Source organism: Syngnathus floridae, chromosome 17 (assembly GCF_059516105.1).
Source record: "Syngnathus floridae isolate MCC-2025c chromosome 17, RoL_Sflo_1.0, whole genome shotgun sequence".
In the NCBI taxonomy this organism is placed as follows: domain Eukaryota; kingdom Metazoa; phylum Chordata; class Actinopteri; order Syngnathiformes; family Syngnathidae; genus Syngnathus; species Syngnathus floridae.
This window is the reverse complement of record NC_142429.1, coordinates 1,013,191-1,041,096: the sequence shown is the minus strand read 5'-3', so window position 1 is coordinate 1,041,096 and position 27,906 is coordinate 1,013,191. Positions and strand designations below refer to the sequence as shown.

The following is a 27,906-nucleotide window of genomic DNA, read 5'->3' as shown; positions in this document are numbered from 1 at the left end:
TGGTACAACGAAAGACGGCAGGGGCCATTTGAAGTTGTCCGCTGTACCGGAACAGCGGTGCAAGTGAAAGGGTCGCCAACTTGGTACCATCTGACACACTGCGTCAAGGTGCCCAAAGATGAAGAACCCCAAAGAGGGAGTCGCGGCTGCGAGAACTCCGAACAACTGCCAGAACAAGAGTCGCCCAGGGGCCCAGATCGGGAGGAAGACGGGCAAGGTCGAGCTGTGGTGGATAACGTGTCTGCTGTATCTGTTCCTGAGGACATCGGGGGCAACACAGCCGACGATCGAGGAAGCCAACAGTTCGACAATGTCAATCTTGACGACGCGCCCTCCCCAGATGCAGGTGACTCTCCCCAACACAGCGACACCGAGCCAACTACCACCGGAGATGGTGTCCCCAATGGACACGGTCACCCAACAGGACCCAGTGACGGACGCCCAGTCCGCCACAGAGTCCGGCCGGAGCGTTACATTGAGCAATGTTGAGGGAGTGTTGGGAAGAGCTGTCATACTGCCATGTAATTGCGCAAGGGCAGGAAGGTCCCTGTGCAGACACACCGCCAAATGGGAAGACAACACCGGTAACACCCTCGCCCTGGCCCAGCGAACTCATGTGGACAATGTACTGTTACTAAATACATATAGGCGATTTGAGGTGGTAGGAGATTGCGCTCTATTTCTGACAAAAATTGGCATGACTGATTTCGGAAACTATACGTGTACCTGTTTCAAAAGGGGAGTGGGAAAAGCAGAACGCATGGGCGACCAAACGACGGTAGATAGTGTTACTTTTGTGACATTGATGGTGAAAAAAGAAATTGATGACGAACAACCAGACAGCCCAGTCACGGAGTATGTTAAGACGGAGAGGGCAGTCACAATCAAAATTGACAATGTTTCCATGACAACGATTGGCGACAACATTGAAACGCAGTCGGCCACGTCAGGGACGCTCATGACAACGGCGGAGGCGGTAAAGCCGACGCCTGACGTTCCAGGACCTGTCCACGAAGCGTTTGCGGACTCGGACTGGTCCCCGGCGGAGGTGCGAACCAATTTGCATGCTATGGCAAGACGGGAAGCTGCTTGGAAGGCTTATGGGTTCGATGCTTTGGCATTACCGGGGGTTGATGAATGGGCAGGAAGAAACATGTGGTATCAACTGATGGTGCATTCGATCAAGTCGTCCAAGGCAGTGAGTGGGCCGTGCTTGGTAAGGGTAAAATCACCAAGTACGCTGAAAGCTGTTTTTCAGACTGTTCCGGTGCCGGTATCCGACGATTGCCAACTTAGGCTACTGCTTTGGTTGGTGTACGAGCAGTCGTGGAAAGCACCTGAAACTGACGCTCAGGTCAGGAAGATTTTTAAGCCCACAGGGGTGTGCGCGTGGATAAGTGAACTTCCCTATTTGGATATGCTCGCCGTGCATGAGGACATTCAGGTTGCAGTGCCAGAATCCATAGATGTGCCGTCTATAAAGGTGCCCGCCTGTTTTTGCTCTAATGTGACTCACGGTGGTCCGGGGGTGCCTATGGGGGTGGCAGATTGCGACTATTACTCTATGCAATTCCCAGGGGAAGCATGGGGGGAAAGGGGGGCCATCCATCCGGTGACCTTTCCTCTACCCGACTCCTATAATGCGATTACGGTGATGGTGGAGAATCGCACGGTGCCTGGAAACACAACCATAGGTAACCTTAGAGACATCTGGTGGGTATGTGGGACTAAAGCTTATTTGTTTTTGCCTTATGGATGGTTGGGTTGCTGCTATTCTGCTACCCTGAAGCTCCCGTTTGAGGTGATGACGATAAAGAGGGGCCACAAGCCAGAGGGGGAGACTTATCAGGCGGTCCCAAGCAGGGCCAAGAGGGAGATGGCGGCGTTTCACACCACGGAGGCGTACCATTGGAGAATTAGCTTGGGAGAAAAATGGGGCCTTGGGATCTTTCCCTGGTATGGGGTGACATTTTTGGCAGATCACATTGATAATATTACGTATACCCTCCAGGGATTTGCGAATGAGACGATCAAGGGCTTCCGACAGTTGTCACTTACCCAAAAGAGCCATCGGCTGACCCTGCTTAAACATGACATGGCTTTGGATTATATCTTGGCGAGGCAAGGGGGGTTGTGCATAGCCCTAAACTTGACAGATGACGCCTGCTACACTTTGATCCCTGATAACACCGACAACATTACCAGTATCATCGACGCGCTTAAAGTCATTCGAGATTCTTTTGGGCCGTCTGAGGGCGCTGGTTGGTCAGCAACCAGCTGGATACAGGATAGACTGGGACCTATAGGGACGATAGTGGCGCAGGTGTTGGGGGCGCTCGGAATATCACTATGTGTGATGCTTTGTTTTTGCACTGTGATAATGACTTGCGCGAAGGCCATGATATTACGGTGGATAGGCGTGGTAATGCCAAGGGACCAGACCCAGATGCCGCTGCTCCCGATCGACTGTAAGACTGATCTGACTTACTCTGGTGAAATGATAGTGACTGACAGGTACTCGGATTAAACATAATAAAATGATAAGGGGAGTGCATGGGAGAGGAGAATTAATATCAGAAAAATACAAAAAATAGAGCTATACACGAAAATGAAAACCCAAAGTTAGGGGATGAAGGAGTGGGAACATCGGCGTAGCGCCACTTCCTTGGGTTTTTATTTTCCTTTTTGTGTGATGTGTTGCATGATTCCACTGGAATGTGATCCACCGTATGTTGTTGCCCGGCCCGCGACCGGTTTACCATCGTTATTGGGTCAAAGTTGCATGTGTTTTGCGTTGAGTGCCATTGTCATCACACGATACTGGCAGGAGTTCTTATTCGTTCCAGAACCTCTGAATGCTGACCGGGGCCGTGCAAGGGACTCTATGGACAGTGACCTGGACATAAGGACTTTGTATGGACAGCAGGCCCTGGGCAGTGATGCCCAACACGTTCTATCGCTGAAGATTCGGGGAATGGACTCTGCCTCGGCACGCACTTACACATGAAGAAGGGGGGCGACATTTCGGGGGCTTGTTTTGATAGCATGTTTTGATACCTCATTACTATATACCTCATTGTTTATTCCAATATTTTTACCTCATTTTGTTACCTGCTGGCCGGCTGATCATGTGACGGTACAATTTCACTGTTTGGTGATAGGGGGACATGTCATTCCATTTTCACACTGTTTGGTGAGCTCATACTGTTTTGTGGATTGTAATGTGCCGGGGCTCCTTACACCTGGGGGACACCAGGTGGGGGGAACCACTGGCGTTAGTAGAAGGGGCCTCCTCTTTTTCTTTGTCACTAAACGGGCGAAGTTTTTTCTAGAGGTAGGGCCGACAGCTTTTTGGGGCTTCTAACGGGCCACACCAAATTTATTACTTTGCAATTTGTCGCCGTTGTAAGGGTATTACCTAAGGGGGGTGGTATCGTCGTTTGGATAATGTGGACTTCAATTTTCTTTGCTTGTGGTTCCCGAGATGCCTCAGATTGTTGTCAGGGGGCAATTGGCTAACTGAATGGTTTGAGCTTTCCTAGTTAAAATAACCTTACGTAGCATGCCTTGAGCGTGATTTAGGCTGAAGATTTTAGGCCAAATTGTAGACGTGAGCATATATAAAATTTGGTTGAGGGAAGATGTTTGGACCTTTACCGATGTCATCTTTTGTTAGACCGTTTCCGGGACTATTACTTTGTCCCGGAAGGGGGGAATGAAGTGTAATTTGGAATTCCCTCTCTATTCCTGTAGGTGGCCTTAGGATGTCCACCTGGCGTCAGTGACACGGTTCTATTCTATATTTGCTGGTCAGGGAGAATTCAGTTTCAGCAATGTGTGCAATCCTATAATAAGGTAAAGTGGCTGTTGTCGTCCATCACCAACAGCGCTGGTCAAGATCTCCTTTTTAGGACTGAAGTAAACTAGTAGATTGAAAACCACAGCTGGTGCACAAAGCCATGACATCAGCTCCTTGCCAGGTATAAAAGATACGGGCCTGACAGGGGTGGGGGGCTTTTTTACATCCATGCCTTGGGCCACTCAACTTTTTGGAAAGACTTCACTCTGACATCGGTTAAATAAAATCTTTTCCCAATCAGCCGTGGTCCCTGAAGTGCTCATTCGTCGGGAAACAGCCACCGATCACCGAGTGTTTTTTGAAGACCAGCGAAGCAGAAAAAACCATATACCACACTACATATTTTCGTTTTGCTGTGCATCTTTTCCCTGCCATTTCGAGAGCCCAATTGACACTCATAGTTTAAAGAAATGTGTTTGCCCATTCTACTTTGTGGAATTTCACCACATGCGCTTTTGACCAAAATACCAAATTGAACTCCAGTGAAGCCAACACGCACATACCCCCCCCCCCCCCCCCCCACACACACACACACAAATGTTGATATGAACATAAAAGAGCCGCATGCGGTTCGGGAGTTGCGGCTTGGCCAAACCTGTACTATACAACTTTATTTGTATAAAATTTTCACAACAGCTGTCACACAAACAAAGCGGGAAAAACCGAAGACATGCGTGTTCCGCCCACGCTGGATTTATTTGCACAGTTGAAAAGACACCGTATTGCCGCAGATGTGGCAAAGAGTACTTTTGGGCATCTGAGACGGAAGGATGTCCAAAGCATCACGTCACCTGCTCTGGTAGGCATGGTGGTGGGACGTTGAGGTCAACCGCTTTGGGGTTGGCTGAATCTTTGGTCGCAGGATGCCACACACTTGAAGACAGAAGCAGAAAAGCAGAGCTAAATGCAAAATGTACTCACCGGTGACTCCAATTTTTTTCCCCCCTGAAGAAACAGCTGGACGGGTGGCCCCGGCTGGCCAGTGGGACTCTTGTTATTCTGACCCTTTTTAGTGCGCGTTTGGGGCAACAACCGTTTTTTGTGGTGCTCTCTTCTGGTTCAAAAGTGCCCTGCATGTGAATTTGCCTTTCCTGTCTGCTGATTGGATGAGCGCCGGTGTGACGCGGTGCCTCTGTCACCGTGGCGGGGGGTATACGTTGGCATCGGAGCGTCTGCCAACGTCTGAGACCGGCTGGCAGTGTATCGGAGGTGTCGAGTGCGGTGCCGCTGGAGCTCACTCACCAGCTGGTGTTAGGGCCACAGAAGGAAGGCCAAGGAGAAGAATAGAAAGAGAAACAGAAACTTCTCCTCCAATTGTTTGATTTGTCTCTTCTGAGCTTCGATGAATTCTTTCAGCTCTTTGTTCCTCTAGGACGGACAAATGGAAAGTGGCATTCAAAAGCCAGTAAGCGTGCAAGTAAGTGCCGGGCTGGCTTTGGGCCCTTACCTGTTGCGCGCTGTGCAGCAGATCCATTCTCTCTTGGAGGATGCAAGCGTCGCGCTCCCTCAACTCGCACATCAGGGCTCGCTTCCATTGGTCCACGGCGCTCCTAAGCTCTTCTCTCTGATCCGCCGTCAGCACGTCATTCACGCCAGCGTGGCTGGCTTTTTCGCCGTCCGTGGCGGGGCAGTCCCGCTGCGGTAGCGCCTCGTACAACATGGCCTCCAGCTCCAGGATCCTCTGGGCCGCAATCCTCATCCATCAGTGGTCCGGCGGGAGATTTGAGGGCGGCTTACCTTATGAGCCTGGTCCATGGAACACTTCCTGAAGTCCAACTCTTAATCCAGGTAGCCCTTCTGCTTGCAGAACATATCCTAGCACAGCTCAAGGTCAGAATTGTTGGGGCACATTGCCGGAGTTCCCCTTGGCTGATGTCGCGTGTCTGTCTACCTTCTCACTTTCAATGTCCAACATCTTCTGTTGAAGTGCTGACTTGGTCACTTTGATGTATTCTAACCACTGAGGAAAGGCTGCTGTCACATAAGCAGAATGCGAGAGCGTGCGTGGACGTGCGCGTTACCTTCTCGGCTAGGGTGAGAAGGGTCCTGGCGTGAATCACGACCACCTGCTCCTCGTTGGTGAGATTCTGCAAGAGCCCAAAGGCACAGCGTCAACAAGCTTCTTTCAGCGCAAAGCCTTCCAAAAGTCACATTTGAGCCGCCGAGTCTCGTGGAGTGCGAACATAAGGAGTTCGACATACACTTACGGCGTTATAGCCCAGGATGTCCAGCTTCTTCATCAGATCACTGATGACGATGTCCGGGGGAAAGGCGCAAGGAGCAATGTAAGGTGTTCTGGGACCTCGGGATAAGGTTAGGGTTGCGAGGGACGCCTTACGTACGCTCACGCCCTCGGCCTCGCAGTAGATCTGCAAAGGGCTGAGGCCGTCTGGGAAACGGACTTGCAGAAACTTCAAGACGGGGGAGCGCCACTCCCTCTCCTGAAAGGCAGAGGCATGCATCCGTCCGTCCGTCCGTCCGTCCGTCACATCTCTGGCCTCAACACGCTTGTGCGAGTCTTCCCACCTCCAGCTCCAGGATGCGGAACTCAAGCAGTTCGTTTTGGTCTCGGATATCCTGGATGTGCTCTTTCAGACGCGCTTCTTCCGCCTCCATCCGCCTGACCTGAAAAGACAGTCAGACCTCATCTGCGGGGCTTCCCGACGGGTGTGACGCCAAGCGACTCCGCCCAGCGCCTTTCTTTCCGTCACCTTTTCGGCCAACTGCTGATTGCTCTGACGCAGCAGCTGCTTCTCCTCCACCCACTTGACATTCTAGAAGAGACAAACGCGTGGGCAGCTTTGGAATGTTGTGTCATTTTCATCCACAAATTCTTTGGTTGACTGGAAAATGACATTTGCTTTTCTCCGCATTTTCCCAGCCACGTTCGGGGGGGGGGGGGTTGGTCCAGTAATGCCAGACGAATGAGTGACTGAAGAATGTAGCTATTTTGTCTGAGAAAAAGGTGTGCTCATTGATGAGCTTACCTGTCCTTGTTGCTTCAGCGCTGACTCCAGATCTGCTACTCTGCTTTGATAGTGACCCATTTCTACCATCAGCTTTTCTCTGGTCTGAAAGGAGGAGGAGGGAGGCTCCTCCTCCTCCTTTCAGACCAGAGAACACCCGAGGCTGGGTGAGAACGGGGAGGCTGCGACCCGGCCGGGGGTTGCGGGAAGGGGCGCCACCTTGATCTCCTTCTCGGCGTCGTAGTCCCCTTCGCTGGTCTGGGCTAGCAGAGCTGGGCTCGTTGCAGCGCTTGATATTCTTGCGTCAGCTGGCGGTAGCGAAGCTCCGCCTCTTCATGCACACACCAATGCAACACAGCACTAGTACCAGAATCAGTCAGACCGGCGACAAAGCACCCGCGACGCAAAGACGAGTCCGATTCCAGGCTGAAGAGGAATGTTTGGTGCCAATACGCTGGCAGAAATGGCGGGCTACCTCTTCGGGTTCCGTGTCGGGGGTTCTGTCGGTGTGAAAAGACAAGGACGATCCGTCCGAGTCCACCAACACGTCTTCGTCGTAGCCGTAAAATGTTTCGATGACCTGCGGGCGCGGAAGCAAACATCTCTCTGAACAAACTGAAGCGACACCTCACGATGAATCGACGAGAGGAACGATAGCGAGAAAAAGGCCATTTCATCTTGCGCAACACCAAGCAGCCGCAAACAAACAGACTCACCTTGCAGGACCTCACGCTTTGTTCCTCCTCAGAGATTCTCGACGTCGGTATCGTAGCAGCAAATCTCTCTCCTGTCGACACAAATAATCCGCCTTTGAGATTCTTTGGATGCAAAGGGAACGAACGGCTCCGGCGCAGAAACAAACGCGACTCACAATGACATTTCTGACATGAGCTCCTGTCTCCAGAGCCTGAAAAACACGTCACCGGCGATGATTGGAGGGACGCTCGTCTTTTCCAAAAGTGACAACTACAGGGTGTGTCAGGGTTTTCCAGATTATCTTTATCGTATCATTATGTTGCTTTGACTTTGACTGCAACCTGTAATAAATAATATTATTTATCCCTTATTTATCCCTATCGCTTATCCCTTCCTACACAAAGTCGTAAAACACCCCTTGCTATGTTTTGACTAGAGGTCAAGGGCTTCCTCTATTCAATCCACTCTTACACCCACCCTGTTTCTCTTAATTAAAATGCTCGTGCAGGAGCCGAGAGTCAGACTTCATTCGTACAACGGATGGACTCTCCACCTGCAGGTGTCCAAAAGAACTTACTTGTCTCCCGTGTGGTTCTTGCAAAATAAGTTGGAGCGAGCGCAACTCTAACAGGGTGCATTTTGCCACTAGCTGCCTACGGACAATGACGTCGCGGTCGCGGCTCATGGTTGACGGGCTGAGCAGCCGGGCAAGTCCGTCGTTTTCAGCGCACAGCGAGTGGCAAAGGCGCTGACAAAACGGGAGCTTTGAGCTGCTGAAAACGGCAAAACAAGTCTAAAGCGTGTTCAAACGCGTGCGCACAATGCTCCTGCTTGAAAGGTCGGAATTTAAGGGGCCAATTTTTTGGATGGCGGCCGCCGGCCAAGCTTTGGACGGAAAAGGTTTCCTGGCGACAGCGAGCGAGCGCGGCGCTGCCGTACGTGCACTGAGTCGCCTGCCTGAAGACCTTGGACAAGTCGTCGATGATGTGCCGCTGCTCCACAACTTGAAGGAACTCCATTTCACCGTCCTGCTGGCCGCAACCGCGGTCCAGGTCATTGAGCGAACTAGGCCTTCTCTGTGGAACACAAATGCAGTGGACTCTGTTGGCACGCCGCCGTTGTCCGCGTCGACTTACCAAGCTTGCCATCTCCTCGTTCTCCTGGGTGACAAAGCGCACTTTGTTTTCAAGGCGACACAGCACCAGCGAGAGTTCTTCATTCTTCCTGCTCAGGCGTTTGTTTTTGTACAGGAGTGGCAGAAACTGGCTTTCTGTTTCTCTCAGTCGCTTTAGCTGCAAGCATGAAGTGCGGGATGTGAAAGACGCACAACACGCGGGCCAGAACGTATCCATTCCTTTTGCATCGGTTTGAACGGAATCGTGGCTTTGGCTCCCAATAAAAGACATCTACCAGGCAACCGACTCGCCGCGCCGCTCAACTAATAAGCAAGCACAATGGGTGCCTCGCTGGTTGGCGCGCATCAAACGTAGCGCAAACCTTCAAGCGTGCCGTCAATAAATTACCAGTTCATTGCGCTCTTCAGAAAGCAGGGCGTTTCGATCCTCCAGTTTCCTGATGACTGCGCTGAGCTCAGCGATTTTCAGATGAAACCGTCGCGTGTCCCGATCCTCCTGCGACTGAAAACGCCCCGCAACACACACACACACACAAGCACTCGTTCAAAGTTCAAAACTGTTTTTGTGCTACCTTCCTCCAGCAACGAACTAAGTCATGCGTACTGCAAGTGTGTGATGAGGTGGCTTACGCAATGAAGAGGATTGCTAGTAGCGGCGTTGACCCCACTTCCAGGGTAGTTTAGGCCCGCCCTTTGGGAATCCCTCAGGGCAGCGATCTGCTGCTCGGCAGCCTGAGTCTGCAGCTGAAGGCGGTGGACGTGGCCGGCCCCAGGGCTTCATCCAAAACACTAACCGCTCTGTCTTTCAGCTTGATCTCATCCGTCTGGATGTACAAACGGGGAGCGCTCAGGCAGGCGGGCAAAGTCATTTGCCAGAATTGTGACAAAAACAAAGAGAGCAACCGGCCAATTTTTTTCTTGAATCGACTAGAACACCTTTGCTGTGACAAAAGCGAAGCGAGCAACCGGACATTTTCTTCTTGTGAAATAGAATAGAATAGAATGCCTTAGGTGTCATTGCACTGCAGGTATACAACGAAATTGGGAACATAGCCACGCACCGCGCATCTGATCAGTCCTACCAGTCGGCGGATCTCCCTCTCGCAGTCTCTCTTGGTTCGGCTCAGCTCCTCCCGATGCTGGTGATGAGCCGATCGGAGCTCGGCCGCTCGGGACTGCCAGGCCTGCTGGGCCGCTGCCAGGGCTTCTTCCGCGCTCCTGGTGGAGGCGACACCGCTCGGTCTCCCGACACCGCCGTGTCTCCTCCACCTCCGCCAGCAAAGCGCCCCCCCTCCTCACCTGAGCAGACATTGCGCCACACCGGGCCGTTGAGACCGCAACGGAGCGCCGCGACGCTTACTGGGGACAAGCTACACAATACGGTAGCGGCCGCATCGAAGCCCGACGTGGCGTGCGGATAGTCAGACACGGATAGAGCGGATCACCTTGTCCATGGAGCCGTCCCTCAGGCTGAGGACCAAGGCATTCAGTCGCTGGATCTCTCCATCTTTGATTTTGATCACTCTCATCAGCTCCATTTCATGCTGCCGCAGTAATGTCTCCCTGGTAATGGCTAACTCTTTCTGCTTCTCCTCATGGAGTTTGCTTTTGAGTTCCGTCATGGCGGCGGTGGCACGGTGGTGCTCCGCCCGCAGGTCCTGACTTCTCTCTCTCTCCAGACAGCTGACCTGACATGACTTAGACTTAGACTTAGACAAACTTTATTGTCATCTTGTCTGCACACGGTGCATACAAAACGAAATTCCGTTGCATACGTCTTACAACAAAGTAGTGATATTGCAGTTGAATAGAAGTAACATATCCTATGAAAATATATATATATACATATACTATATATATATATATATATATATATATATATATTTAAAAATAAGTATAAAGTGCAGCAGTGATAATTATGCAATAGTGCAAGTAGGCAAAACAGTATTCAAGAGTGTGCAGAGGAATGCTAAACCATGTATTAAACTTCTATTTAAAGGGTTTATACAAGTTCAGTAAAGTTGGTAGTGCGAGATAGAGGTCCGTAGTGTCATACAGTTCTGTGAATGTGTGATGCAGAGTTCAGTTTAGAGCTCAACAGTTCTAGTGTTCAACAGTCTGATGACAGCAGGGAAAACGCTGTTGCAGAACCTGGTGGACCTGCAGCGGATGCTGCAAACCTCTTCCCAGAGGGCAGCAGGGAGAACAGTCCATGGTGGGGGTGTGATGGGTCATTGATGATGTTACGGGCACGGGACATGCAGCGCTGAGATGAAATGTCCTGAATGGAGGGAAGAGGAGCCCCTATGATCCTCTCTGCTGTCCTCACCACTCTCCTCACGTTCTTCCAATCGGAGGCGGTGCAGCCTCCACACCACACAGAGAGACAGCTTGTCAGAATGCTCTCTATGGTGCTCCTGTAGAACGTCCTCATGATGGGTGGGGGCAGGTGGGCTCTCCTCATCCTCCGCAGGAAGTACAAGCGCTTCTGTGCCCTCTTGACCAGTGCCGTAGTGTTCATAGTCCAGGTGAGGTCTTCTGTGATGTGGACCCCCAGGAATTTGGTGCTGCTGACCACCTCCACAGCTGAGCTGTTGATGATCAGTGGAGCGTGGTGAGGCTGTTTTCTCCTGAAGTCGACGATGATCTCCTTCATCTTCTCCTCATTCAGGATCAGGCTGTTTTCTCTGCACCAGCCCACCAGCTGCTCCACCTCCTCTCTGTAGTCCAGGTCGTTGTTGTCTCTGATGAGCCCCACCACCGTTGTGTCGTCTGCTGACTTCACGATGTGATTGGTGGTGAACCTGAGGACGCAGTCGTGTGTCATCAGGGTGAACAGCAGGGGGCTCAGGACGCAGCCCTGAGGGGAGCCTGTGCTGAGGGTGATGACATCAGAGGTGTTCTGTCCGACCCGGACTGACTGAGGTCTGTTGGTGAGGAAGTCTAGCAGCCAGTTGCGAAGGGGGGTGTTGAAGCCCAGGTGTTCCAATTTTCCTACCAGATGCTGTGGGATGATGGTGTTAAACGCTGAGCTGAAGTCCAGGAACAGCATCCGCACATGGGTGTTCTTCTCCTCCAGGTGAGCCAGGCTCAGGTGAAGAACGGAGGAGATGGCGTCCTGAGTGGAGCGGTTTTGCCGGTCGGCAAATAATAGGGGGAGTCTGGAAACGATGTGACCTTTAAGCAGCCTTTCGAAGCACTTCATCATAACCGGAGTCAGTGCAACAGGCCGGTAATCATTAAATGAGGTGATTTGAGGTTTCTTCGGCACCGGAATGATGGAGGCAGTCTTAAAGCACGCCGGCACTGTGGCTTGGCCCAGCGAGGTGTTAAAAATGTCTGTGATGACCCCAGCCAGATGACTTGCACATTCCCTGAACACACGCCCAGGAATGTTGTCGGGGCCAGGGGCCTTACAGGGGTTGACTCTCCTCAGGGTCTTCAACACATCGGCGGAGTCAAGGCAGAGTACCTCCTCTTCCTGATGGGGGACAGTTTTAACTGCTGGAGTGCCGTTTAGTGCCTCGAACCTCCCAAAGAAGTTATTTAGACCATTTAGAAAGTCAGCATCAACTACACCCACCGGGGGAGGGTGAGGGTGAGTTGTAGTCTGTAATCGCCCGTATGCCTTGCCACATACTCCTGATGTTTTTGACGTCGTGGAAACGATCCTGAAATTTTCGACTGCGGTCTCGCTTCGCTATCCTGATGGCACGGTTCAAGTTGGCTCTCGCTGTCCTCAGTGTCTCCTTGTCGCCAGACTTGAAGGCAGAGTTCCGCGCTCGTAGCGTTTGACGTACCTCCTCAGTCATCCAGGGTCGTTGGTTGCCCCGGGTGATGATATTCTTAGTGGTGCTGACGTCCTCGGTGCATTTGTTGATGTAGGCTGACACAGTCATGGCACACGCATGTCTAATCTACATCGGGAAAACTGGGAGGGAGGGAGGGAGGGAGGCAGGCAGGGAGGAAGGCAGGGAGGCAGGCAGTGTCTGTCTGTTGAGGTTTTCACCTTGTTCTTCTCCTGCTGAAGTTCTAACTGGACGTCCATCAGTTTGGTTCTCAGCTCGTCATTGGCGGCCTGAAGGGCGTCCGTTCGCTCCGCCTTGGCCCGCCCTGCCGGAGCTCGTTTGGACATCTCTTACTCGAGTCTCGCCCGGTCGTCAGTCAGAGATCACAACATTTGTACCTGGAGAGCACAAACGCAGCGCTGTTTTCCACTGGCTTCGAACTCAACTTCAATCGGTACCGTAACTTACAACATCATAAACATAGAACTAGCTTGACTTATTCATTGAATAAATGCATTTGGTTCCTCAAAACTGCATCACGCAACATAGCGTGACCGAGACGGCCGTTATCCACCTGCGTGAAGTTATTTGGTGAAATGAATGAGATGTTTAAGACACCATCGTTCTGTCTCTATGTAGATGAAGGGAAATAATCGATTGCTGAAGGTCCAAAGGTGTTGTGATAAACAAATAAACATATTAGTGATTAGTGACATATTTGTGATAAACATATTAGGCAGGATAATCACATATGTTAACTTGACTGCCCACACTGTATTTATTTATGGTTATTTGTTAAATCGAGTACTGTTAGACATGAAATAGGAAGTGTTTAACATAAATGGAAGACGAAAGGGGTACTCACCATTGTAGCTCCTGCTGGTCAATGATACGAGCCTCTTCTTGCAGTGGAAAACATACAGCCAACAAACACCGTGGAACCTAAAGGAATGAAATTAAACATTAACATTTAGCCTCAACCAACATTCACAGATACAACGCAACGCAAACTACACAAACGTAAATCTTTTTAAACACAATGAGTTGTACTTACCGTGTACGCTCTAGACGGTCCACTGGCAAGCAGAAAATAAAGATATTTCTGTTGATAATCGTCGTGTTTGTATCCGGTGTCTCGCTCAAGGCCATTGCGCCCACAGATTTGAATTTTGGCGAGAGTTCAGCCTATTGACGTCATTTCCGCGGTGTAATACCCGCATATCTGAAACGGCAAAGTTAAGAGTAGAGTTAAATAAAGTTTTTAGTCAACGCAATAATTTACAACCGTTGACCAGTCGAAATAATCGTCGAAATTTGGCGTCTGTGGCTGGAAGCAGACGCCGAGTTCGACATTCCTCCCAAACGCCACACTCCCTCGCTTTTCAGGGCTAAAAAAAAACAGTTGTAATTACCTTGTACGCTCTAGACGGTCAAGTTGCAAGCTGAAAACAAAAATATTTGCCTTGTTAGTCATCGTGTTACTAACCGCTGTGTCTTGTTTGCCAGAATTGCCGCTTTCCTACTTCCTGTTGCAAGCCACGCCCACGGATTATAATTTTGCCGTGAGTTCCGCCTATTGACGTCATGTCCGCGTCACATGACTGCGACGTAATATTATCTAAAACTGTTTGTGCGGTATTGTGTTGTTCTGTGCGGTATTGTGTTATTCTGTGCGGCGTCGTGTTGTTCTGTGCGGCGTCGTGTTGTTCAGTGCGACGTCGTGTTGTTCAGTGCGGCATGGTGTTGTTCAGTGCGGCATGGTGTTGTTCAGTGCGGCATAATGTTGTTCAGTGCGGCATAATGTTGTTCAGTGCGGCATAATGTTGTTCAGTGCGGCATGGTGTTGTTCAGTGCGGCATGGTGTTGTTCAGTGCGGCATGGTGTTGTTCAGTGCGGCATAATGTTGTTCAGTGCGCCATAATGTTGTTCAGTGCGGCATGGTGTTGTTCAGTGCGGGATGGTGTTGTTCAGTGCAGGATGGTGTTGTTCAGTGCGGCATGGTGTTGTTCAATGCGGCATGGTGTTGTTCAGTGCGGGATGGTGTTGTTCAGTGCGGCATGGTGTTGTTCAGTGCGGCATAATGTTGTTCAGTGCGGCATGGTGTTGTTCAGTGCGGCATGGTGTTGTTCAGTGCGGCATGGTGTTGTTCAGTGCGGCATGGTGTTGTTCAGTGCGGAATGGTGTTGTTCAGTGCGGCATGGTGTTGTTCAGTTGGGGATGGTGTTGTTCAATGCGGGATCGTGTTGTTCAGTGCGGGGTGGTGTTGTTCAGTGCGGGATGGTGTTGTTCAGTGCGGCATGGTGTTGTTCATTGCGGCATGGTGTTGTTCAGTGCGGGATGGTGTTGTTCATTGCGGCATGGTGTTGTTCAGTGCGGCATGGTGTTGTTCAGTGCGGCATGGTGTTGTTAAGTGCGGCATGGTGTTGTTCAGTGCGGCATAATGTTGTCCAGTGCGCCATAATGTTGTTCAGTGCGGCATGGTGTTGTTCAGTGCGGGATGGTGTTGTTCAGTGCGGCATGGTGTTGTTCAATGCGGCATGGTGTTGTTCAGTGCGGGATGGTGTTGTTCAGTGCAGGATGGTGTTGTTCAGTGCGGCATGGTGTTGTTCAATGCGGCATGGTGTTGTTCAGTGCGGGATGGTGTTGTTCAGTGCGGCATGGTGTTGTTCAGTGCGGCATATTGTTGTTCAGTGCGGCATGGTGTTGTTCAGTGCGGCATGGTGTTGTTCAGTGCGGCATGGTGTTGTTCAGTGCGGCATGGTGTTGTTCAGTGCGGCATGGTGTTGTTCAGTGCGGCATAATGTTGTTCAGTGCGGCATAATGTTGTTCAGTGCGGCATAATGTTGTTCAGTGCGGCATAATGTTGTTCAGTGCGGCATAATGTTGTTCAGTGCGGCATAATGTTGTTCAGTGTGGGATGGTGTTGTTCATTGCGGCATGGTGTTGTTCAGTGCGGCATGGTGTTGTTCAGTGCGGCATGGTGTTGTTCAGTGCGGGATGGTGTTGTTCAGTGCGGGATGGTGTTGTTCAGTGCGGCATGGTGTTGTTCAATGCGGCATGGTGTTGTTCAGTTCGGGATGGTGTTGTTCAGTGCGGCATGGTGTTGTTCAGTGCGGCATAATATTTTTCAGTGCGGCATGGTGTTGTTCAGTGCGGCATGGTGTTGTTCAGTGCAGCATAATGTTGTTCAGTGCGGCATGGTGTTGTTCAGTGCGGAATGGTGTTGTTCAGTGCGGCATGGATTTGTTCAGTGCGGCATGGTGTTGTTCAGTGCGGCATGGTGTTGTTCAGTGCGGCATGGTGTTGTTCAGTGCGGGATGGTGTTCAATGCGGGATCGTGTTGTTCAGTGCGGCATGGTGTTGTTCAGTGCGGCATGGTGTTGTTCAGTGCGGCATGGTGTTGTTCAGTGCGGCATGGTGTTGTTCAGTGCGGCATGGTGTTGTTCATTTCGGCATAATGTTGTTCAGTGCGGCATAATGTTGTTTAGTGCGGCATGGTGTTGTTCAGTGCGGGATGGTGTTGTTCAGTGCGTTATAATGTTGTTCAGTGCGGCATGGTGTTGTTCAGTGCGGCATGGTGTTGTTCAGTGCGGCATGGTGTTGTTCAGTGCGGCATAATGTTGTTCAGTGCGGCATAATGTTGTTCAGTGCGGCATGGTGTTGTTCAGTGCGGGATGGTGTTGTTCAGTGCGGGATGGTGTTGTTCAGTGCGGCATGGTGTTCAATGCGGAATGGTGTTGTTCAGTGCAGGATGGTGTTGTTCAGTGTAGCATGGTGTTGTTCAGTGCGGCATAATGTTGTTCAGTGCGGCATGGTGTTGTTCAGTGCGGCATGGTGTTGTTCAGTGCGGCATGGTGTTGTTCAGTGCGGCATGGTGTTGTTCAGTGCGGCATAATGTTGTTCAGTGCGGCATGGTGTTGTTCAGTGCGGCATGGTGTTGTTCAGTGCGGCATAATGTTCAGTGCGGCATAATGTTGTTCAGTGCGGCATGGTGTTGTTCAGTGCGGGATGGTGTTGTTCAGTGCAGGATGGTGTTGTTCAGTGCGGCATGGTGTTCAGTGCGGGATGGTGTCTTTCAGTGTGGCATGGTGTTCAGTGCGGCATGGTGTTGTTCAGTGCGGTATCGTGTTGTTCAGTGCGGTATCGTGTTTCTCAGTGCGGTATCGTGTTGTTCAGTGCAGTATCGTTGTGTTGTTCGTATTGTGTTGTGTTGTTCGTAATGTGTTGTGTTGTTCGTATTGTGTTGTGTTGTTCGTATTGTGTTGTGTTGTTCGTATTGTGTTGTGTTGTTCGTATTGTGTTGTGTTGTTCGTATTGTGTTGTTCATATTGTGTTGAGTTGTTCGTATTGTGTTGTGTTGTTCGTATTGTGTTGCCTTTAACACTTAGCCTCTAACACTTAGCCTCTAACACTTAGCCTCTAGCATCTAGAAGGTAAATAAATAGGAAGGAAGGACTCACCGGTGACGTCTTCGCCCACGTCCAAGCGTTGTACTTTGTATTTTCATCCTTCTGACAGTGGAAAACATAGCCAACAAACACCGTGGAACCTAAACGAATGAAAGAAAACTATCATTTGGCCACAACCAACATTCACAGATACAACACAATGTGACGTGCGGGGTTGAGGTTAAAGGTTGAGTGAAGGGCCCTCGTTTTAAACTACTTTTTTGAAAAGGATTGGGAACAAGTAAGACGTATTTAATTTATTTAATGGGAAGTAGTAAGAGCTATTGAATTTAATCTATGTATTATATTCTATTGTATTGTATTCTGTTGTATTCTTTTGGATTGTATTCACACTAACCCCACTAAAACTTCAGCCCACAAAAACTCGCCTCTGGCGCCTAGCCTCTGGCACTTAGCCTCTAACACTTAGCCTTTAACACTTAGCCTTTAACACTTAGCCTTTAACACTTAGCCTTTAACACTTAGCCTAGAAGGTGAATAAATAGGGTTAAAGGTTGAGTGAAGGGACCTCGTTTTAAACTACTTTTTTGAAAAGGAGTGGGAACAAGTAAGACGTATTTAATTTATTTAATGGGAAGTAGTAAGACTTATTAAATTTATTTAATCTACTTTTCTTCCCAGGCAAAATTTGATGTGCTGCAATTCCAAATTTCCAAAGTGAATGAAGGAATGAAGTCCTTTAAATTATGATTTTGTATAAATACTAGGCATTAACACAAAATCGACGGCACAAAATGGGCAGACTTTACTTGTTTGAAAAGGACTGGTTACAAGACAGACTTTTTAAATTTATTTAATGGGAAGAAGACTTATTTAGTTTAATTGATCTATTTTTGTTCCCTGGCAAAATTCGATTTGCTGCAATTCCAAATTTCCAAAGTGAATGAAGGAAAGAAGTCGTTTAAATTATGATTTTGTTTAAATACTAGGCATAGACACAAAATCTACGGCACAAAATGGGCAGACTTTACTTGTTTGAAGAGGACTGGTTACAAGACAGACTTTTCTGATTTATTTAATGGGAAGAAGACTTATTTAGTTTATTTAATCTATTTTTGTTCCCTGGCAAAATTGGATTTGCTGAAATTGTATTTTGCCAAATCTTGCCTTGAGACCTGATAGGAAGTATTAAACGCTTAGTTAAATCAATACAAGTTGGTAATAAGAGCGAGTAATGTTGGTTGAACCGATGAATGAAGGTTGAAAGCAATTTAAATTATGACTTTGTATAAATACTAGATATTAACAGAACATCTACTGCGCGAAATGGGCAGAGTTTACTTGTTTGAGAAGGAGTGGTTTATTCAAAACTAAGATTTATTTAATCTGTTTGTTCCCAGGCAAAATTGGATGTGATGCAATTCCAAATTTCACCACATGATGGTGCCCAATTTTGACTTCATAGGACATATTAAACACTTAGCTTGTTATTATGTTCAAGGTAATCAGATTTGTTTATTATTCTAATGGCCTCTTCAAAACTATTCTGGATTACTACTTTGGATCTATTCTACATTACTTGGCAACAACATACTCTGTAACAGATTAGGCAGTATAATCATATATGTTAACTTGAGAGTGCCCACACTCAATCTACTTATCGTGATGTGTTAAATCAATTACTGTTAGACATTATTTGTCTGATAATCTACCAAATCTTTGAATTGAAGAATTTGTGATTTAATTAATAGCTTGTTGTTATGTTCAGGGTAATCAGACTTGTACATAATTCTAATGGCCTTCTTTTGAAAACTATTCTGAATTACAACTTTTGATCTTATATTACTTTGCAACAATCTACTCGGTGACAGATTAGGCAGTATAATCACATATGTTAACTTCAGTGCCCACACTGTATTTATTTATGGTTATTTGTTAAATCAAGTAATGTTACACATGAAATAGGAAGTGTTTAACATAAATGTTATGGCTACTCACCATTGTAGCTCGCTCCTGGTCAATGATACGAGCCTCTTCTTGCAGTGGAAAACTTGCAGCCAACAAACACCGTGGAACCTAAAGGAATGAAATTAAACATTAACATTTCGCCTCGACCAATTTTCACACGTACAACGCAACGCGGCTACACTTCTGCTATTACAAACGTAAATCTCCTTAAACACAATGAGTGTTACTTACCGTGTACGCTCTAGACGGTCCAGTTGCAAGCAGAAAATAAAGATATTTCCGTTGATAATCGTCGCTGCTCAGTGGCTCACGGCCATCGCGCCAACAGATTTGAATTTTGGCGGAGGTTCGGGCAATTACGTCATATCCGCGGCACATGACTGCGACGTAATACCCGCTTATCTGAAACGGCAGTTAAAAGTAGAGTTACATCAAGTTTTCTTGGAACCTAAACGAATGAAAGAAAACTATCATTTGGCCACAACCAACATTCACAGATACAACACAACGTGCGGGGTTGAGGTTAAAGATTGAGTGAAGGGCCCTCGTTTTAAACTACTGTTTTGAAAAGGAGTGGGAACAAGTAAGACGTATTTAATTTATTTAATGGGAAGTAGTAAGACTTATTAAATTTATTTAATCTACTTTTCTTCCCAGGCAAAATTTGATGTGCTGCAATTCCAAATTTCCAAAGTGAATGAAGGAATGAAGTCCTTTAAATTATGATTTTGTATAAATACTAGGCATTAACACAAAATCGACGGCACAAAATGGGCAGACTTTACTTGTTTGAAAAGGACTGGTTACAAGACAGACTTTTTGAATTTATTTAATGGGAAGAAGACTTATTTAGTTTAATTGATCTATTTTTGTTCCCTGGCAAAATTCGATTTGCTGCAATTCCAAATTTCCAAAGTGAATGAAGGAAAGAAGTCGTTTAAATTATGATTTTGTTTAAATACTAGGCATAGACACAAAATCTACGGCACAAAATGGGCAGACTTTACTTGTTTGAAGAGGACTGGTTACAAGACAGACTTTTCTGATTTATTTAATGGGAAGAAGACTTATTTAGTTTATTTAATCTATTTTTGTTCCCTGGCAAAATTGGATTTGCTGAAACTGTATTTTGCCAAATCTTGCCTTGAGACCTGATAGGAAGTATTAAACGCTTAGTTAAATCAATACAAGTTGGTAATAAGAGCGAGTAATGTTGGTTGAACCGATGAATGAAGGTTGAAAGCAATTTAAATTATGACTTTGTATAAATACTAGATATTAACAGAACATCTACTGCGCGAAATGGGCAGAGTTTACTTGTTTGAGAAGGAGTGGCTTATTCAAAACTAAGATTTATGTAATCTGTTTGTTCCCAGGCAAAATTGGATGTGATGCAATTCCAAATTTCACCACATGATGGTGCCCAATTTTGACTTCATAGGACATATTAAACACTTAGCTTGTTATTATGTTCAAGGTAATCAGATTTGTTTATCATTCTAATGGCCTCTTCAAAACTATTCTGGATTACTACTTTGGATCTATTCTACATTACTTGGCAACAACATACTCTGTAACAGATTAGGCAGTATAATCACATATGTTAACTTGAGAGTGCCCACACTCAATCTACTTATCGTGATTTTGCCCGCATACAGACAATTGGTAAACGCATCCAGGCCGGTTCGGAGGCAGGTTCGAGTGTGGCCTGAGGGTGCCTCCGATGCACTTCGTGACTGCTTCGACACCACTGACTGGGACTTGTTTAAGCAGGCAGCCACCTACAACGATTGGACGGACATAGAGGAATATACTGACTCTGTTACCTCTTACATCACGAAGTGCATCGATGATGTGACTTGCTCGAAATCCGTCGTCACTCGCGCGAACTGGAAGCCGTGGCTGACGGGGGCTGTCCTCAGACTGTTGAGGGCCAGGGACAAGGCTTTCAGAGCAGGGGATGAGGCTGGCTTGAGGACAGCGAGGGCCGACCTGTCCCGAGGCATCAAAGAAGCGAAGAAGGCGTTCTCGTGCAAGGTCTCCACCCATTTCAAGGACAGCAAGGACGCACGTAGCCTTTGGCGGGGCATTCAGACCATCTCAGACTACAAGCCCGCGCCGAGGAGCTGTGAGGGCGACGTCCGCCTGCTGAACGATCTGAACCGCTTCTTTGCTCGCTTCGACGCCCAGAACAGCACTTGCCCGCTGAAGACCACTCCCCCCCCCACACGAGCAGCCCCTGCGCCTCTCTGCCGACGGTGTGAGGAGGGCGCTTGCCGCTATTGACACCCGTAAGGCGGCGGGCCCTGACAACATCCCGGGTCGAGCGCTGAAGGACTGCGCTGGGGAGCTGTCGGGTGTCTTCACAGACATCTTTAACGTTTCCCTGCAGCAGGCCATCGTCCCCTCGTGTTTCAAGGCTGCCACCATCGTTCCTGTGCCGAAGAAACCTGCACCGTCCTGCTTCAATGACTACCGCCCTGTGGCACTGACGCCCATCATCATGAAGTGCTTTGAGCGGCTGGTCTTGGAGCACATCAAGTCCGTTCTCCCCCCCACCATTGACCCTTTCCAGTTTGCGTACCGTGCCAAGCGGTCCTCTGAGGATGCCATCTGCTCTGCCCTCCACTCGGCCCTCACCCACCTGGAGAGAAAGGACTCATATGTGAGGTTGCTGTTTGTGGACTTCAGCTCTGCCTTCAACACCATTGTGCCGCAGCGACTCATCTCCAAACTCGACGAGCTGGGCCTCAGTACCTCCCTCTGCAACTGGATACTGGACTTCCTCTGTCAGAGGCCTCAGGTGGTGCGTGTTGGCGACAAAATCTCCGCCAGCATCACGCTGAGCACGGGGGCCCCCCAGGGCTGCGTGCTCAGTCCATTGCTCTTCACCCTGCTGACGCATGACTGCACTGCGACCTACAGCGACAACCGCATAGTGAAGTTTGCTGACGACACGACTCTGGTGGGTCTCATCACGAAGGGCGACGAGACTCGGTACAGGTCGGAAGTTGACCTTCTGACCACGTGGTGCAGGGACAACAACCTCCTGCTGAACGTCAGTAAGACCAAGGAAATCATTGTGGACTTCCGGAAGGGTCACACAACACACCTGCCGCTGATCATCGACGGTGCTGTGGTGGAGAGGGTGAGCTGCACCAAGTTCCTGGGGGTGCACATCAGTGAGGACCTCTCCTGGTCCGCGAACACCTCGTCACTGGCAAAGAAAGCTCAGCGCCGCCTGTATTTCCTGCGGAAGCTCAGGCGTGCATGTGCTCCTCAGGCAGTCCTGTCTACATTCTACCGTGGCACCATTGAGAGCGTCCTCACCAGTTGCATCGCTGTCTGGGGTGGTAACTGCACTGACCAGAACTTGAAGGCCCTGCAGCGCATAGTGAATACGGCTGGTAAGATTATTGGTGCTTCGCTTCCCTCCCTGAAGGACATTTACACCTCCCATCTCGCCCGCAAGGCAACCTCGATTGCCAGAGATGTGAGTCACCCGGCTCACTCCTTGTTTGACCTTCTGCCCTCTGGGAAGAGGTACAGGAGCCTGCGCTCCCGCACCACCAGACTCGCCAACAGCTTCTTTCTCCAGGCTGTTAGGGCCCTGAACTCGCTACCCCCTTCTGCGTAGCGTGCGGCACTGTTGCGCTATTTTCGGGAATGTCTGCTGTACGCGTTTTTACGCTCCTCTTAATTAATTATTTATTTATTTATTGTTGTGTTATTTATTCATTATTTATTCAGCACGCTTTTGTTATACTTGTTTACTGTTTGTCTGTTGTGAGCCATGTCTTGTGACCGTGGGATAGGGGGGAACGAAATTTCGGTTTCTTTGTGTGTCTTTGGCATGTGGAGAAATTGACAATAAAGCTGACTTTGACTTTGACTTTGACTTTGTGATGTGTTAAATCAATTACTGTTAGACATTATTTGTCTGATAATCTACCAAATCTTTGAATTGAAGAATTTGTGATTTAATTAATAGCTTGTTCAGGGTAATCAGACTTGTATATAATTCTAATGGCCTTCTTTTGAAAACTATTCTGAATTACAACTTTGGATCTTATATTACTTTGCAACAATCTACTCGGTGACAGATTAGGCAGTATAATCACATATGTTAACTTCAGTGCCCACACTGTATTTATTTATGGTTATTTGTTAAATCAAGTGCTGTTAGACATGAAATAGGAAGTGTTTAACATAAATGTTATGGGTACTCACCATTGTAGCTCGCTCCTGGTCAATGATATGAGCCTCTTCTTGCAGTGGAAAACTTGCAGCCAACAAACACCGTGGAACCTAAAGGAATGAAATTAAACATTAACATTTCGCCTGGACCAACATTCACACGTACAACGCAACGCGGCTACACTTCTGCTATTACAAACGTAAATCTCCTTAAACACAACGAGTGTTTCTTACCGTGTACGCTCTAGGCAAAATTGGATGTGATGCAATTCCAAATCTATCTGAAACGGCAGTTAAAAGTAGAGTTACATCAAGTTTTCTTTTTTAATCAACACAATCATTTACAACCGTTGACCAGAAAGAATCGTCGAAATTCGACGTCCCCAGCAAACGCCACGCTCACTCGCTTTTCAGGGCAACAAAAGTACTTCTTTTTAAAAACGATGAGTTGTACTTACCGTGTACGCTCTGGACGGTCCAGTTGCAAGCAGAAAATAAAAATATTTCTCTTGTTAGTTGTATCTTACCATCCGCTGTGTCTTTGTCAACATCGCCGCCATTTTCCTACTTCCTGCTGCGAGCCACGCCCACGGATTTAAATTTGGGCAGAAGCTCTTTCCATTGGCGTCGTTTTCGCGTATAGCAAATCCGATTGGTTGGGAAGGGGGCACGGTTAGGGTTAGGGTTAGGGTTAGGTATTTTGAGTTTTACTCGCTAAACCTTCCCCAAAGGGTCCGCCGACCCTGTCGGTTAGATAGAAGGCAACGGAAGGCACGGGCCTACGCATGTCTCACCAGTAAACCTCGCCGTACCAGGTCACATAAAATCTGGATTGGGTACGAAGGACGGCGAAGTGAGACTGCACTTCTGCCAGAACCTCCCCCGAGTAGCTGAGGCGCCACCCAGGTCTTCGGCCAGCAAGATGGAAAAAATGAGAGAAGAAGAAAAAAATGAGAGAAGAAAAAAAAGCAACCTAAAGTCCTACCCTTGGATTACATTATGTCTATTCACTTTGAATCATTGTTTACCTCATATCTTGTTTTTATATTCAACCAACCGCTTTCTTAGAAGTTAGGGGTTAGGGTCCGCTAAAGAGTTCCTCCCCCGAAGGAGAGGAGCAAAGGCACAGTCCTCCTATCCTTACCTGCCACCCATAACCGGCTCCAAAGTATCCTACCCATTGCGGACACGCCAGCCATGTTGGCCCGGACGACGTTGGGGTTGAGAAAGATATTTCTTTTACCTTGAACTTGTGTTTGTGCTTATTGTATGTTTGATTTTGACTGTACTTACCCGATCTGGTCACCTCTGAGGAAAAAAAACCAAATTTAAAGTCCTACCCTTGGATTACCTTTGTCTATTCCCTTTGAACTATTTTTGAACTAATATTTCGTTTTTATATTCAACCAACCATTTTCTTTAGAGGTTAAGGTTAGGGATTAGGGGTTAGGGGTTAGGTTTAGGGATTAGGAGTTAGGTTTAGGGATTAGGGGTTAGTTTCCTCTTTTTAGGGATTAGGGGTTAGGTTTAGGGTTAGGTTTAGGGATTAGGTTTAGGGATCAGGGGTTAGATCTAGGGATTAAGGGTTAGGTTTAGGGATTAGGGGTTAGGTTTAGGGATTAGGGGTTAGGACTAGGTCTATAAGGTTTACTCGCTACACATTCCCCAAAGGGTCCGCCGACCCAGCCGGCCAGACAGAAGGCCGCGGAGGGCACAGGCCGACGCGTGTCCCCCTCAACAAACCCCGCCGCACCGGAGTCGCACAAACTCCGGAACGAAGGACAGCGAAGCGAGACCGCACCTCAACCAGAACCCCCCCCGGAGCAGCCGAGGCGCCCCCCCCCCCGGGGACTCCAGCCAGCAAGACAAAAAAACAGCGAGACACGAGAGAAGAAAGTCCCACCCCTGGACCACATCACGTCTACCAACCTTGCAGCATTCTTGACCCAATATCTTGTTTCTATACTCAACCAACCACTTTCTTCAAAAGGGGTCCCATTAAGTCGTCCTTATTGTCCTGGGTAATTTGAACGTCATAATTTTGTAGACACGTCATCAGTAGTGGACCTTGGGGTCACAGAGTGTTTCGGCCATTATCACCAGACACCCTCGCCCAAGGGAGGCCCCGCCGGGGTCGATCAAGCCCCGGAGTGTGTCTACATCCTCAATCGAAATCTCAGTAATTGTCTAGTCAACTGTCCAGCTTTACCGCAGACAGCATAAATCAATTGGTCAGTCTGTTAGTCCTTTTGTTGTGCTGATTTGTTCAACCGTTAAACATATGTACAAAACCTTTGTATTCCTTTGTATGGCATGCCCCAAGTCTGGTAAAACATAGTTTAGGGCTAACCTGGTATAGTTTTGCTTCGCCCGCTCCCGCATATCTTATCTCAATAAAGTCTAGCATAGCGTAGTCCAGCATAGCCTAGTCTTGACGATTAAACAAGTTTCACCTGTTACTCTCAAAGAATCGGAAGAATCTTCCATATTAACCGGAAGCCAAATTCTTCCCCAATGCCCCTCCCCCGAGTCACAGGCCTACCGCCGAGCACCTCCTCCCAAGAGCCTCAGCGAAGCAACTGACAGCTCTCGTCATAAAATCACGTTCCCACATCTAACTGATAAGCACTAAAAAAATATATCGGCAAACCCTATTGGTACTGTTTAATTGGGTTAGTCGTGCAACATTTAAATGTAAATTGAATTCACAATCTAAATCCAATCACATATTCAGGAATACATTCATCTACATAAATCGCGATTCCCCTAAGTCCCGCCCCCCGGAAACACTCAAACTCCTGTCAATCACTCTAGCGGCTGTTTTTTCTGTAAACCCCCTATCTTCCAAACCCTCCCATCGCCCCAATCAACGATCAATATGAAACAAAATTCTCCTAAAACCCCTGGTATTATTAAAGTGTATAACCCGATTCCCTTCATTCGTAAAAGTAATTTATAACATTAATACGATCGTATATTCGTAACCAAATCCCCGTAAGCGTATCGTAGCTAATGTTTTGAGCGTTAGCTGTGTTTCCTTTATTGATATCCGGTCCCATTCATCCGGCAATTTAATATTTTCTCTTTTCGTTCTCTTTTAGCTTAGCATACTCCCGCACATCCTATACCAATAAATTCCAGCATAGCGTAGTACCGCATAACGTAGCTTTAGCAATTAAAACGAATCGGAAGAATCTTCCACCTTACCTGGAAAGAAGGTCTTCCCCAGTACCCCTCTCCTGAGTCACAGCGCTACCGCCGAACGCCATCCCCCCACGAGCCTCAGCGAATTAACTGACGGCTCTCGTCATCCCATCACGTTCCCACCTCTATCAGACAAGCCCTAAAACATTCGGTAAACCCTATTGGTACCGTTTAATTGGGTTAGTCATGAAACATTTAAATGTAAATTGAATTCATCCTCTAAATCGAATCATATATTTAGAAATACATTCCTCTAACTAAATTGCCATCCCCCTAAGTCCCGCCCCCCGGAAACACTCGTAAACTCCTGTCAATCACTCTGGCGGCTCTTTTTTCCGTAATCACCCTATCTTACAAAACCTCACAACGCCCAAATAAACGATCAATATGCAATAAAATTTTCCTAAATCCCCTGGTATTATTAAAGTGTGTAATCCGATCCCCTTCATTCGTAGAATTAATTTATAACATTACTACGATCGTATATTCGTAACAAAATCCCCGTAAACGTATCGTAGCTAATGTTATGAGCGTTAGCTGTGTTTCCTTTATTGATATCCGGTCCCATTCATCCGGCAATTTAATATTTTCTCTTTTCGTTCTCTTTTAGCTTAGCATACTCTCACATATCCTATGCCAATAAAGGCTAGCATAGCGTAGTACCGTATAATTTAGCTTTAGCGATTAAAAAGGGTTCACCTGTTTTTCTCAAAAAGAATCGGAAGAATCTTCCACAGTACCTGGAAAGAAGGACTTCCCCAGTGCCACTCTCCTGAGTCACAGCGCCACCGCCGAAAGCCAACCCTTCCTTTCTCTTTTCTTTTCTCTCCCACGAGCCTCAGCGAAGCAACTGACGGCTCTCGTCATCCAATCACGTTCCCACATCTAACTGATAAGCACTAAGACATTCGGTAAATCCTATTGGTACCATTTAATTAAGTTAGTCGTGAAACATTTAAGTGTAAATTGAATTCATCATCTAAATCAAATTATATATTTAGAAATACATTCATCTACGTAAATCGCGATCCCCCTAGGTCCCGCCCCCCGGAAGTACTCGTACGCTCCTGTCAATTACTCTGCCGGCTCTTTTTTTCTAATCCCCCTATTTTCCCAAACCTCCCCTCGTCCAAATAAATAATTCACATGGAATAAAATTCTCCTCGACCCCCTGGTATCATTAAAGTGTGTTACCCGATTCCATTAATTCGTAGAATACGATCGTATATTCGTAACGAAATCACTATAAGCGTATCGTGGCTAATGTTATGAGCATTAGCGATGCGGAAGTACCCATAAGCCCCAGCAAAGCCCAATGGCGTCTCCCCTAGCCACTAATAGTACCGAAGCCGTTCCATAATTCATAAGAATTAAATAAATTGTAATTCCACCGCTTGCCACCGTTCCTTTATTTATACCCGGTCCCATTGATCCACCAATTTAATAGCGATCATTGAAATAGTTACCTATTTGGGGCGATATCGTCCTGCGCGTACTGCAGCTAACAAGCATTAGCAACCCCGAAGTACCCATAAGCCTTTGCGAAAAGTCATGGCGGCCCCCTTAATACAATATTATTATTAAACTTGCCCCTCGCAATCACCATAATAAAATCCATTTAGATCAGTATTGTTTACTTGCACCACCCGGTCCCCTCCGTCCGTAAAAAAACACACTCACTCAC

The 27,906-nt window shown here is 47.8% G+C and overlaps 2 protein-coding genes across 18 annotated transcripts in view; one reads left to right on the top strand and one right to left on the bottom strand.

Moving 5' to 3' along the window:
* On the top strand, positions 1-4,187 carry LOC148383114 (uncharacterized). Its single transcript, XM_088357929.1, has one exon. It carries the CDS (start codon positions 119-121, stop codon positions 2,525-2,527), a length of 2,409 nt encoding a protein of 802 aa, XP_088214055.1. The 5' UTR covers positions 1-118; the 3' UTR covers positions 2,528-4,187.
* Positions 4,188-4,427: 240 nt separating this feature from the next.
* LOC148383113 (janus kinase and microtubule-interacting protein 3-like) overlaps positions 4,428-27,906 on the bottom strand; it is a 29,364-nt gene continuing 5,885 nt past the window's right edge. For 2 of the 17 annotated variants that reach the window (XM_088358722.1, XM_088358723.1), the window contains 14 exons: positions 26,226-27,121; positions 23,477-23,926; positions 23,253-23,295; positions 23,052-23,129; positions 21,934-22,203; positions 21,579-21,740; positions 20,648-21,465; positions 19,053-19,223; positions 18,852-18,929; positions 16,905-16,993; positions 13,857-13,886; positions 13,499-13,666; positions 13,310-13,386; positions 12,368-12,842 (listed from right to left, as the gene is read on the bottom strand). Coding sequence is in view for 5 of the 17 variants with exons in the window: in XM_088358735.1 (XP_088214861.1) it covers positions 5,691-5,819; positions 5,881-5,946; positions 6,061-6,300; positions 6,386-6,484; positions 6,571-6,633; positions 6,847-6,915 (666 nt within the window). In the remaining 12 variants the exon portion in view is untranslated. The other 15 variants (XM_088358732.1, XM_088358733.1, XM_088358740.1 and 12 more) reach the window with 14 other exon arrangements.

What these genes read in the sequence shown, in the direction of transcription:
- LOC148383114 (XM_088357929.1), top strand. Translation starts at nt 119, where the DNA reads ATGAAGAACCCCAAAGAGGGAGTCGCGGCTGCGAGAACTCCGAACAAC.